This window comes from Ahaetulla prasina, chromosome 4 (genome assembly GCF_028640845.1).
Source record: "Ahaetulla prasina isolate Xishuangbanna chromosome 4, ASM2864084v1, whole genome shotgun sequence".
Classification (NCBI taxonomy): domain Eukaryota; kingdom Metazoa; phylum Chordata; class Lepidosauria; order Squamata; family Colubridae; genus Ahaetulla; species Ahaetulla prasina.
In genome coordinates this window covers 32,881,003-32,894,218 of record NC_080542.1, presented here as the reverse complement: position 1 = coordinate 32,894,218, position 13,216 = coordinate 32,881,003, and the positions used below count along the sequence as shown (strand labels likewise).

At 44.4% G+C, this 13,216-nt stretch overlaps 1 protein-coding gene across 5 annotated transcripts in view; it reads left to right on the top strand.

The window, feature by feature from the left end:
• Positions 1 to 13,216, top strand: part of LOC131198432 (pro-adrenomedullin-like) — an 87,797-nt gene that overhangs the window by 70,981 nt on the left and 3,600 nt on the right. For 4 of the 5 annotated variants that reach the window (XM_058183072.1, XM_058183074.1, XM_058183071.1 and 1 more), the window contains 2 exons: positions 12,771 to 12,865; positions 12,986 to 13,147. In XM_058183072.1, the coding sequence (XP_058039055.1) occupies positions 12,771 to 12,865; positions 12,986 to 13,147 (257 nt within the window). Of the gene's footprint in view, positions 1 to 12,113; positions 12,240 to 12,770; positions 12,866 to 12,985; positions 13,148 to 13,216 lie in introns of those variants that run through there. The other variant, XM_058183075.1, reaches the window with a different exon arrangement.

The window sequence follows — 13,216 nt, the reverse complement described above, 5'->3', positions numbered from 1 at the left end:
TCCCTCCCTTGGTCATTTTTCTCTCTGTTTAGGTAAGGAAATGTCTCTGAAACAATGACCCAGAGGAGATGGATTGTCTAGAAATGGATAAAATTATAGCCTATGCCAGATGCAAGGCTGCCACTTGCCCACCTCCATCCAAGTTGGAACAGATGTTTAATAACATTGTATGAACTTGGTTTAATAAGTATGACATTTTTACAAATAAGTTCAGTTTAATTTATTGTGTGCTAGAGTTTACCATATTCCTAGCTGCAAGTGGTATATTAAAAATAAAATTTAAAACTTTTTGTTCTGATTATCCAGTTGTTACATTATGGCTTTCCAGTTTTTTTATTTAGATCATATTTTTCTCTTGGAAGAAAATGAATGTTTACTGTGAGGTACAAAACCATATCTATTGTTTATTTAAACAAGATGCATATAACAGCTATATGAGAAATGTCAATGCTTTGAGACACACATATGAAGATGTAGAGAGATAGAAAATATTGTTTATTGTATATTATTATATTATTACTTGTACAATTTTTTCTAGAGATACGTTTTTGAAAATAATCCTGGGAGCCTGTAAAAATATATATTGTATCTGCTAAGGTTCAAACCACAATGACTGCATCATGATATTAACTAGGAAATTACATCTAAATTATGTCATTTGCATCATATATGTCAGGGGTGTCCAACTCGTGTCATCATGGCGTCATCACATGACATACCATGACTTTCCCCCCCTTTGCTAAACCAGGTGTGGGCGTGGCCAGTACGTGGTGTATAGGGCCCGTGGGCTGTGAGTTTGACATCCGCGATATATGTAATGTTATTCTGATATTACTTTTCTGTGAAACCTCAGTGTTAGATCTGGTGCAAAGAAGAGATGACAGGAACTTTCAGCTCTTTATTCGCTCAGCAATCCAAATATGAATGCCTTGCCAGCTGCCGAGCCTCGCTCTTTATAGAGCTCTGGCATGCAAGCCGGCCATTGACAGCCCTTTAAATTTCCCACTGCTGAAACAACCAATCAGCGGCAGCTAGGCAAATTGCTCACGTCCGTACGTCTGTAACACCCCTCCCCTCCTAGAAGGAAGAGTGTCTAATCAGTGTTCAACGAGAGTCACGTAATCACGCAGGTAGGCGGGGTGTTTCATTGTCCTACTGGGCCTGCGCACTTCAGTTGTTCTCTGGCTTCCATCGAGTGAAGTGGGACCTGTTGCTCCTCCGGCCGACAGCAATGGAAAAGCCTAGAACTCCTCCCGGTGCGTTGCAGTTCCAGGCCTGGCGTCGAGAGGGCTTTCGTCCCAGCCACCCCGCAGCACTCCATCTGACCCAGCTAAGTTTCCATGCTCTCCTCCCAGATTGTAGGCTAGGTCGTCTTGGTCACTGTTAGTCAGGACTGGTTCTCCGGCGGCGGTTTCCTTGCAATTGTATGGTCCTTGAAGTGGAGACTCATAATGGTCGAGGTTGCTCCCCTCGTTTTCTCTCTCGGTTCTCCTTAACTGGGACTCTCCCAACTGGGTTAGGAGTTGGTCAATGTGTTGTGGTCCATCAGCAGCCTACAGTGCTGGTGGTGGAATCAGACAATGATGAGGTGGAGGCGAGGCCAGAGCTATCAAGAAATGGGGTGTGGACTCCAGAGCCTCCAGGGCCTGAGAGTAGTGAGAGTGAGATGCGGACTCCAGAGCCTCCTGAGGCCAAGAGTAGCGAGGAAAAGGAGGAACTGGGAGAGCCTGTCCCTAATGCCCGAATAAGAAGAGCTGCCAAGAGGCAGAAGCAGCTCAAGCAGAGAGGTTACCTCGGGGGTAGGGCCAAGAGATAATTGGCCCGTCCCATAAGGTTTAAAAGGAGACCGGCATCGGTGTTTCAGTTTGCTGGAAAACAACGTTGGAGCTGCACTCGTCCCATTCTCTGCTCTGGATGTTTCTCTGAGAAGACCTTGGCAGCTCTCCATTCTCTGCTCAAGATGCTTATCTGCAAAGGACTTTGGCAATTATCTAAATTGGACCAGGTTGGAAATAATGACAGACTGTTTTGTGTGAGAAGCCTTTGCTTTCTTTTGAGTTTCACGACGCTGGGAATGGGTCAATTCCCAGCTGCTTGAATAAAGTTTATTTTTATTTATTTATTTATTTATTTATTATTTATTTATTTATTATTCATATTTGTATACCGCCCTATCTCCCGAAGGACTCAGGGCGGTTCACAGGCAAATAAAACATTTATATACACATTAAAATAACCATTAAAAAACTTATTCTAATGCCAAATTTTAAAATATAAATATAAATATTAAAACCAATTTAAAACCCCTATAAATTTAAAATCTAAGCCAGTCCTGCACAGATGAATAAATGTGTCTTGAGCTCGCGACGGAAGGTTCGGAGGTCCGGAAGTTGACGGAGTCCTGGGGGGAGTTCGTTCCAGAGGGTGGGAGCCCCCACAGAGAAGGCCCTTCCCCTGGGCGTTGCCAGACGGCATTGCCTAGCTGACGGCACCCTGAGGAGTCCCTCTCTGTGAGAGCGCACGGGACGGTGAGAGGTATTAGGTAGCAGTAGGCGGTCCCGTAGATAACCCGGCCCTATGCCATGGAGCGCTTTGAAGGTGGTCACCAAAACCTTGAAGCGCACCCGGAAGGCCACAGGTAGCCAGTGCAGTCTGCGCAGGATTGGTGTCATACGGGAGCCACGAGGAGCTCCCTCTATAACCCGCGCAGCTGCATTCTGAACTAACTGCAGCCTCCGGATGCCCTTCAAGGGGAGCCCCATGTAGAGAGCATTGCAGTAATCCAGGCGGGACGTCACGAGGGCGTGAGTGACCGTGCATAGGGCATCCCGGTCTAGAAAGGGGCGCAACTGGCGCACCAGGCGGACCTGGTAAAAAGCTCTCCTGGAGACGGCCGTCAAATGATCTTCAAAAGACAGCCGTTCATCCAGGAGGACGCCCAGGTTGTGCACCCCTTCCATCGGGGCCAATGACTCGCCCCCAACAGTCAGCTGAGGACTCAGCTGACTGTACCGGGATGCCGGCATCCACAGCCACTCTGTCTTGGAGGGATTGAGCTTGAGCCTGTTTCTCCCCATCCAGACCCGTACGGCCTCCAAGCACCGGGACAACACTTCGATAGCTTCGTTGGGGTGGCCCGGTGTGGAAAAGTACAGCTGGGTGTCATCAGCGTACAGCTGGTACCTCACACCGAAGCCACTGATGATCTCACCCAGCGGCTTCATATAGATGTTGAACAGAAGGGGCGAGAGGATCGACCCCTGCGGCACCCCACAAGTGAGGCGCCTCGGAGCCGACCTCTGCCCCCCTGTCAACACCGTCTGCGACCGATCGGAGAGATAGGAGGAGAACCACCGATAAACGGTGCCTCCCACTCCCAATCCCCCCAACCGGCGCAGCAGGATACCATGGTCGATGGTATCGAAAGCCACTGAGAGGTCTAATAGGACCAGGGCAGAGGAACATCCCCTATCCCTGGCCCTCCAGAGATCATCCACCAACGCGACCAAAGCCGTCTCAGTGCTGTAACCGGGCCGGAAGCCGGACTGGAACGGGTCTAGATAGACAGTTTCATCCAGGTGTAGGGGAAACTGATATGCCACCATACTCTCTACAACCTTCGCCGCGAAGCGAAGGTTGGAGACCGGACGATAATTACCTAAAACAGCCGGGTCCAGGGAAGGCTTCTTGAGGAGGGGTCTCACCACCGCCTCTTTCAAGGCGGCCGGGAAGACTCCCTCCACCAAGGAAGCGCTCGTAATTGCCTGGAGCCAGCCTCGTGTCACCTCCTGAGTGGCCAGCACCAACCAGGAGGGGCACGGGTCCAGTAAACCCGTGGTGGCATTCAACCTACCCAACAACCTGTCCATGTCCTCGGGAGCCACAGGGTCAAACTCATCCCATAAAATGTCACCAAGACCACCCTCAGCCGTCTCACCCGCGTCACCGCAATTTTGGTCCAGACCATCCCGAAGCTGAACGATTTTATCGTATAGATAACCATTAAACTCCTCAGCACGTCCCTGCAACGGGTCATCCCGCTCCCCCTGGTGTAGGAGGGAGCGAGTCACCCGAAACAGGGCGGCTGGGCGGTTATCTGCCGATGCAATGAGGGAGGAGGCGTAGCTATGCCTCGCTTCCCTCAATGCCACTAGGTAAGCCCTAGTATAGGACTTCACTAGTGTCCGATCAGCTTCCGAACGGCTAGACCTCCAGGAACTCTCTAGGCGTCTTCTCCGGCGCTTCATCCCTCTCAGCTCCTCGGAGAACCAAGGAGCCGGTTGGGACCTGCGCCAGGTCAGAGGCCGCAAAGGCACGACACGGTCTAAGGCCCCCGTCGCGGCCCGTTCCCAGGCTGCAACAAGTTCCTCAGCCGAGCTGTGAGCAAGACCCTCAGGGAATGGCCCAAGCTCCGTCCGGAATCCCTCCGGGTCCATCAGGCGCCTGGGACGGAACCAACGTGTCGGCTCCGTCTCCCTGCGGTGGTGAATGGCGGTCAGAAAGTCCAGGCGAAGAAGAGAGTGATCTGACCATGACAAAGGTTCAATGACTATTTTCATTAAGGACTGCATTTGTTGCTACCTGCTTGAGTCTGGGTCACAACACAACGCGTCATCTCCATACTCAACCGTCTTCCAGTTCCACCTTGTAGGATTTGGACCCGTAACAGCCATGACCCTAGCCGGCACCCAGGTGGGAGGCCCCGCTTAGTTTTGGGCAAAAACCAGGTCGTCTACCTCAAACCCCCGGCTGAGTTTGTGGTGCCCTACAGTTGTGTCGGGGTGATAGTTAGGGTGTAGAAGGTCCAGCTGAGACTCAGCTTGCGTCCCATGAGTAATTCAGCGAGACTTCTACTGATGACAGTGCTGGGAGTGATGTGTTGCACCAGGAGGAACTGGTCAATTTTCTTCTGCCAGTTCCCCGGCCCCTTGTGGGTGAGGACTTCCTTGGTCAGTCTGACCATTCATTCTGCTTGCCCATTACTGGCCAGCTTGAAAGGTGCCACCATCATGTGCCTGATCCCTAGTCCCCCCAAAATACCTCGATTGTCTTCGCGGTCAGTTGCGGTCTGTTGTCCAAAACTAGGATGTCCGGCAGCCCATGTGTTGCAAACAGCCTTCTCAGTGCCCTTATGGTGGCTTCCGTTGTGCTGGTGGGCATGATGATGACTTCCAGCCACTTGGAGTAGACATCCACCACTATCAAGAATGTTTGTTCCCCCATGGGTCCAGAAAAGTCTATGTGTATCCTTGACCAGGGTCCCTTGGATGCCTCCCAGTCCCTGGGGGTCGTTCGCGGTGGTGCTGGTCGCGTTTCCTGGCAGGGGATGCCCATTGCCACCCACTCTGTAATGTTCTGGTCCACACTGGGCCACCAGATGTAGATCCGTGCGAATGCTTACATGCGCACAATGCCCGGGTGCCGGGTGTCTAGTACCTGTTTCTGTAAGCTCTGGGGAACTGCCACTCTCTCTCCCCATAGCAGGCACCCCTTCAAGGCAGACGGTTCTAGTTTTCTATTTTCAAAGTTCGTAAATTCGTCTCCCGCTTTTCCTTGTGGCCACCCCCTCAACACCCAGTTCAAGACTTTGGATAATATCTTTTTTGGTGTGTTCAGCGATCTCCATGGATGTGATGGGGCTGGTCTCATCTGTGTCAATCAGCAAGACGTAGGTGGTAGGTGCGGGGTCTTGTACGAATTCCGGTATGGGGCATTGGCTGAGGGCATCCGCGTTGGTGATGCTTTTACCTGGGCGGTGTATGAGCTTGTAGTTGTATCCCATTAAGAATATGGACCACCTAGTCAGTCTGGGTGACATAAGTGTGGGAGTTTGCTGGTCTCCAGCGATGAGGCCCAGGAGTGGTTTGTGGTTGGTGACTAGTTCGAATCTCTGGCCATAGAGATATTCGTGGAAGTGCTTTATTCCCTCAACGGCAGCTAAGGCTTCCTTATCGAGTTGGCTGTAATTCCTCTCTGCTGGAGATAGTGTCTTTGAGTAATAAGCTATGGGAGCCTCTGATCCATCTGGAAATCTGTGGCTTAGGACGGCTCCAACTCCGAAGGAGGAAGCATCGCAGGTCAGGAAAAGTGGAAGGGTTTCGGTGTACTGTATGAGGACACTGTCGGACGAGAAAAGATCTTTCACTGCAGTAAAGGCGTCATTCTCCTTCTGTCCCCAAGTCCATGTCACCATCTTTACCAGGAGTCGATGGAGTGGCTTAGCAATGGTAGCCTTTTGTTTCAAAAAGATGCCATAAAAGTTCAGTAGTCCCAAAAAAGCTTTTTTGCAGGCTTGTCAGAAAGGTCCTGAGTAAACCATAAGGAGATCCAGAATAGTACGTTCTTCCCTCATTTTAGAAACAATCCACTAAAGCTTTGCTGTTTTTACTTGCTTCCCTGATTTGGGATTAGAGTTATCAGATATCTAAATAGGAACAGAAGGACATTTTTCCAACAAATACTTATTTTCAAGAACATATCCTAGCAATAATATAGAATCAAAAGGGATTACAGTCAAGAAACTGTTCAGAGTCGCCTTATTGATGAAATGGATGGCGTATTAATTAAATTAATAAATAAATATGCCCTTCTCAAATTTCACCATGGAAATATTTGATGAGTTGATAAGGGGATGGATTGAAGCTAATTGCCGGAATCTAGAAATAAATAACGTAAATCAAGCCTTTCAAGTATGTCAAAGAGAAAGAAAGGAGAGAAGGAAGGAAGCAGACAATTTACAAGGTAACAATACACAAATTTTTGAATGACTACAGTTGTGAAAACAATGTAAAATTTAGATAAAATACAAACTATTCAAAAAACTGGACAATATCTTATTTTATGGCCGTGCCTCTTAGATTGAGGCATGAGGACAAAAGGGAGAAGTCCTCATTTTGCTGGATCTCTGATAATCCTGTTGGGATAGACCTCGGCTCCCATCATTTTTACTCATGATGGTCTCCTCTCACTCTTCTTATAATAATTATGGCTTCTGATATTTTTCTACTCCAATTTCGAAGATAGGGTCTATGACTCTACTTTTAACAGACATACATAGATATGAGTCATTCCTCTTCCAGAAGCAGCTGGCTAAACAGTTCAGCACAACTGCACGTCTCCACAGTAAAATAAAAAAAAAAGGCATATTACAGGCAGTCACGTATAACCACATTATTTTCTCCAAAACCTATTAGATCATTTTGATGAAGAAGTCTGACTTGATTGTGGCATTGTGATGGCATTTTTCTGTGAAATCTTCCGATCCTGGTTTTTTGTATTCCTGTCAGAACTATTTTTACATTCTTAGGAAAAATACTCATGATCCAGCACCATTTAGGAAGGAGAAAGCAACTAGCAAGCAATTTTTGTAGCTTTTGAGCCATTGGTCTCCTCTCCCAAAAATTCACCACTTCAAATGTTGTTCTAGAGTTTAGGGCTAATTTGGCATACAATATTATAATGGCATAGATCAGTGTTTTTCTCATCATGCTGACTGGGGAATTCTGGGAGCTAAAGTCTACACCTCTTAAACCTGCCAAGGTTGAGAAATATTGAAACTTGGAAGGTACAGTTCCAGTTGAGGGTCAGCTGCCTAGTAATCAATGAAGTTGTGACCAAAGGCTTGGCTATTTTGAGCCAAGTTATCTTTGCTGTTTCCTTGAACAGGAAATACCATTTGAATGGCATAGGGGAAAACACCAAAACTACTAGTGAGGGTATAGCAATTATGTTTTACTTCTGAGAATATCTAGGAAATCTTTGTAAAGGTGAGAAGAAGGAAGGAAGAGAGGGAGGCAGTAGGGAGGGGGCTATGAAGAAGTAAACAAAGTTTTGAACATTTATAATAGGTAGAATTCTCATTACCCTGCCATGGCTGCCACCTTGACTTTTCTCCCCATACCTGATGAACTCTCTAGCAGGAAAGAAAGTTGATTCACTGGTACCTTAATATTTCTACTTCTGCAGTAAGGCAGAAAAGTCCATCTGTTAAATTATCAGTTCTGGAAGTTGGGGATGCAAGTAAATTGTAGCTGTGGGTAGTAATGGTGCAGCTCTCTGACCTTATTTAGAATGGGGTAGTGATGTCATTTGCTAGAATACCATAATAGATGAAAAGCTCTTCTAAATAAGAGCTAGATCCATTTGTTTTTGCAACTTAATTTTGCAGAGGAAGAACATTCCTCAGCAATAGGGTTACCCACCTTGCACTCTGGATGAAGGATACCTGAAGATTCTTCCTGTCAGTATTAGATTATGCCTATAAGCCCATGCTCATACTAATCGATTTCCGACCCTCTTCCCAACCCTTCTATACAATGTATTACTTATGATGGAAAATAGAATGATAGAAATGTCAGCTTTGTCAACAGATCAGGTAAACCAGACTTGTCATATAGGCCAGTGCCACAGTTATTGTAAAGTTTAATAACAATTATAGTAAAGTCTATATCAGGGCTCCCCAAACTTGGCAGCTTTAAGATTTGTGGACTTCAACTCCCAGAATTCTGGGACGACAACAGCAACAACAACAACAGAGTTGGAAGGGACCTTGGAGGTCTTCTAGTCCAACCCCCTGCCCAGGCAGGATACCCTACACCACTTCAGACAAATGGTTATCCAACATCTTCTTAAACATTTCCAGTGTTGGAACATTCACAACTTCTGCATGCAAGTTGTTCCACCGATTAATTGTTCTAAGCAGTGGTGAAATGTAAAATTTGTTACTACCAGTTCTGTGGGTGTGGCTTGGTGGTGGTGGTGGGTAATGTGACTGGGTGGGCATGGCCAACTTTTTTTCCCTTACTTTTAAAAGCATTTTAAAAAACTGCTTTTAAAAGGCTCTGACAATCCCCTCTGAGTTACTTGATTGTCAGAGGCTTTTGTTTTCTTTTAAAAGTATTTTTTTTGCCTTTAAAAGAAAAAAAGCCTCTGACAATCAGGCAACTCAACTGGGATCATCAGAGCCTTTTAAAAGCATTTTTACAACCTCTTCAGATGAATAGGTTGTAGAAAAATGCTTTTAAAAGGCTCTGATGATCCCAGCTGAGTCACGCGATCATCAGAGGCTTTTTTTTTACTTTTAAAAAGATATTTTTGGCCAAAGTTTTTAAAAGTTAAAAAAAACCCAACTCTGATGATCTCAGCTGGGCATGTGGGGGAGGGGGAGCAGGGATTTTTGCTACTGGTTCTCCGAACCACCTGCCCACATCGACTGGATTGGGCCATCCGGTCTGAATTGGGAGCATTTTACCCCTGGTTCTAAGTGTCAGGAAATTTCTCCTTAGTTCTAAGTTGCTTCTCTCCTTGATTGGTTTCCACCCATTGCTTCTTGTCCTACCCTCAGGTGCTTTGGAAAATAGTTTGACTCCCTCTTCTTTGTGGCAGCCCCTGAGATATTGGAACACTGTTATTATGTCATCCCTAGTCCTTCTTTTTATTAAACTAAACATACCCAGTTCCTGCAGTATTGTAGCCTCCAGTCCTCAATCATCTTTGATGCTCTTCTCTGCACTCTTCCTAGAGTCTTCACATCTTCTTTACATCGTGGTGACCAAAACTGAATGCAATATTCCAATTGTGGCCTTACCAAGGCATTATAAAGTGGTATTAACACTTCGCGTGATCTTGATTCTATCCCTCTGTTTATGCAGCCCAGAATATTCACTCCTCTTCTCCCTCCTTTTATTTATGTGTGAACTAGGGATCATTATTACGCATATTATGTTCTTACTCCAAATGCAGGTCCCATTTTATATGATCATTGCCTCAGTAATGGCTGTTTCTCCTATCTCTCAGAGACATTCCCTATGCCCTCTATGGACCTCTGAGTTGATAGAATCATAAGGTGGGAAAAAAACTGGGAAGTTTTTTTTTAAAATTTTTTTAATTTTGTCACAACAGTATATACAATCATCAACATAAAAATAACCCATCATGAGAGAAAAAGTATATATAAGAAAAAGTATAAGTAAAAGTATACATATAATACTATAATGAAGAGAACAATAGGACAGGAACGGTAGGCACTTTTGTGCTCTTATGCACGCCCCTTATGAGTTTGTATTAAAACTATGAGTTTTAATACAAACTTTTTTTTATTTTTTTGTTATTATTTTTTACTATTTTTGTTATTTATTTTTATTTGTATTAAAATTATGAGTTTGTATTAAAAGTCTTTTAATATTTTAATATTTTAATATTTTACTCATTCTCAAAGTTGGAATCATCAGACCATCCCAAACAAATGGCTGTCAACCTTCTTTGGAGCACTCATGGGTCCAGGAGGCAAGCTGCTTAATAACTCTCTTTTTTGTTGTTGTTGGTTTTTTGTTTACATTTATACCCCGCCCTTCTCCGAAGACTCAGGGCGGCTTACAGTGTATAAGGCAATAGTCTCATTCTATTTGTATATTTTTTTTTTTTACAAAGTCAACTTATTGCCCCCCCAACAATCTGGGTCCTCATTTTACCTACCTTATAAAGGGTGGAAGGCTGAGTCAACCTTGGGCCGGGCTCGAACCTGCAGTAATTGCAGGCTTTGTGTTCTAATAACAGGCTTCTCTATTGCCTGAGCTATCCCGGCTCATTGCTTTGTAGTGCAATTGCACAGCAATACATTTGTCTGATATACTTTCCGTCTGTTCCTGTGCAGTAGGTAGATTGGTAAACTTTAAGAAGAGATCATATTTACTCAGCTGTGGACATGGTAGAATTATTGGGGCAATTATTGTTTTGTAGCTAAAATGCCTACTTAGATTGTTTGAAGGTTAAAAAAAGGAACACATGTTTTTATATATACCGGTAGCCCTCGACTTACAGCAGTTCGTTAAGTCACCATTCGAAGTTACAACGGTACTGAAAAAAGTGACATGACCATTTTTCACACTTACGACCTTTGCAGCATCCCCAAAGTCACGTGATCAAAATTCAGAGGCTTGGGAACTGACTCATATTTGTGAAGATCATAGTGCCCTGGGGTCATGTGCCATATGTGACCACCTGACGAGCAAAGTGAATGGGGAAGTCAGATTCACTTAATAACTTGTTACTAACTTAAGAACTGTAGTGATTCACTTAATAACTGTGGCAAACAGGTTGTAAAATGGGGCAAAATTCACTTAACAAATGTCTCACTTAACAACAGAAATTATGGGCTCAGTTGTGGTCATAAGTTGAATAGAATAGAATAGAATTTTATTGGCCAAGTGTGATTGGACACACAAGGAATTTGTCTTGGTGCATATGCTCTCAGTGTGCATAAAAGAAAAGATACCTTCATCAAGGTACAACATTTACAACACAATTGATGGTCAATATATCAATATAAATCAATATAAATCATAAGGATTGCCAGCAACAAAGTTACAGTCATACAGTCATAAGTGGAAAGAGATTGGTGATGGGAACTATGAGAAGATTAATAGTAGTGGAGATTTAGTAAATAGTTTGACAGCGTTGAGGGAATTGTATGTCTACCTGTATTAAGAGTGAGTCCATTAGATTATTTTTGAACATCATATTATCTCATGAATTTAAGGAAAGGTACTTTAAAAGCTCCAAAGCAAACAAGGGCTTTACGATTGTGCAATATAGGGCATCTTGATAGAGTTTAGAAATGTGCAGCTATCCCATTAGGGGAACCCACTGAAAATCAGGCAGTTTAAGCTAAATCAATACTCCCCCATTTTCCTTCCTGGCAATTGGCATAGAAGTGAAAGAATAGAATATTTTTTCCTAGTTCTATTCCAGACAATTTACATGTGAGAGAACCAGATCTAAGGGTATTCAAATCTCAAGGCACAGGATGTGGAGAAGAATATCATGGAGACTGGAACTGTATTTACTAATTGTATAATATAGGTAGGTCTATGGGAAGTCAGGAGTAGGTATCAAGGACATGAATAAAGGGAACGAGACCCCTGCTGTGTCAGACAGGATGCCTGAGTTCTTGATGAGTCAGTGTGACAGTGCAGTGCATGACTGGAAGCATGGAGGCAGCCGTGACTGGGAACAGGGAGAGGATGCAGACCCTGCCTTGCAAACAAGCAGAAGGACCTGCCCTCATCCTGTCCAGTTGCAAAACTTCTCATCTCTTTCATTGGCCCCACCTCCTGATTAGTGGCATATATACCATACTCCCATTCCAGCTTGACACAAACACTCTGCTATTCTCAGAGAAAACCAATTGATTTCTAAGAAGGAAAAGCAACCAACTGGGCTTGATTCACCAGAGATATCAGGTCAGTATCTCCATACCTCTGGGATTTTTTTCCCTTTGAGACTCATATGTTGTTGTTTTTTTCAAATGGCATATGGACTTGCTTAAAGGTTTTGTGAGCCACATGGGCTTTTGTAGTAGCTACAGGGGTAAAAGTGGCAGCATTTTTTAAAACTAAGCTATGAATATTGAAACTGATCAGGATTTCACTTTTAGTAGGATAACATAGAAAAGATCGGTAACCTGATGCCCTCTAAATAGCTTGAATATTTATTCTCATCAGTTCCTAAGGGTAGGGTCAATGGCAGGAACTAGGGGGAAGATGCCATCCAAAATATCTGCAAGACATCCAGCCACCTATCCCCGAAGGAAGAAATATGTCTGTGCTGGAGTAAAAACTCATCTGAAAATTATACCTTAATTGAAGATGGAAGCTCACAGTTATCAAAAAGGAAGGAAAGGCTACTGTTACATTTTCAGAGGCACCTTCATTGTTTCTCCTGATATTAAGCCAGGATGCCCTAATGACTCATCTTTGTTTTCTTCTCTCCAGATCAGAATCATGGATTCAAGAAAAGTTTTTCTGATGCTCATCTGGTTGACAACATCTTCATGTCAGCTCTGGAGGACATCAGGAATGACAGACAGGTAAAGAGCAAAATCAGTATGTGGATGTGGTTAAAGAAGAGACCTACAAGAGAAAAGATTCTCCTGCATCAACTTTATAAGACTGAAACTGTAAAGAAGTTTCCCTACTTTTTTTTACAGGCGGCAACCCCCTCCTGCTGCTTCCTTTCTGGAACAACTCTTGAAGATTGGTGGAAGAGTAAATGGTAGAGCCACTCGGGAATCTGATCTGGGATTAGAGGAAAGACCCTCCACATGGGCACAATTGGTGCAAGAAAGAGATCAACTGAACTTGCTCAGAAGGTAAGTGTAATGAACTGTGTTTGCATAGCAGAGTTACCCATGACTAAGCTGACCATAGTGCATAGCCTA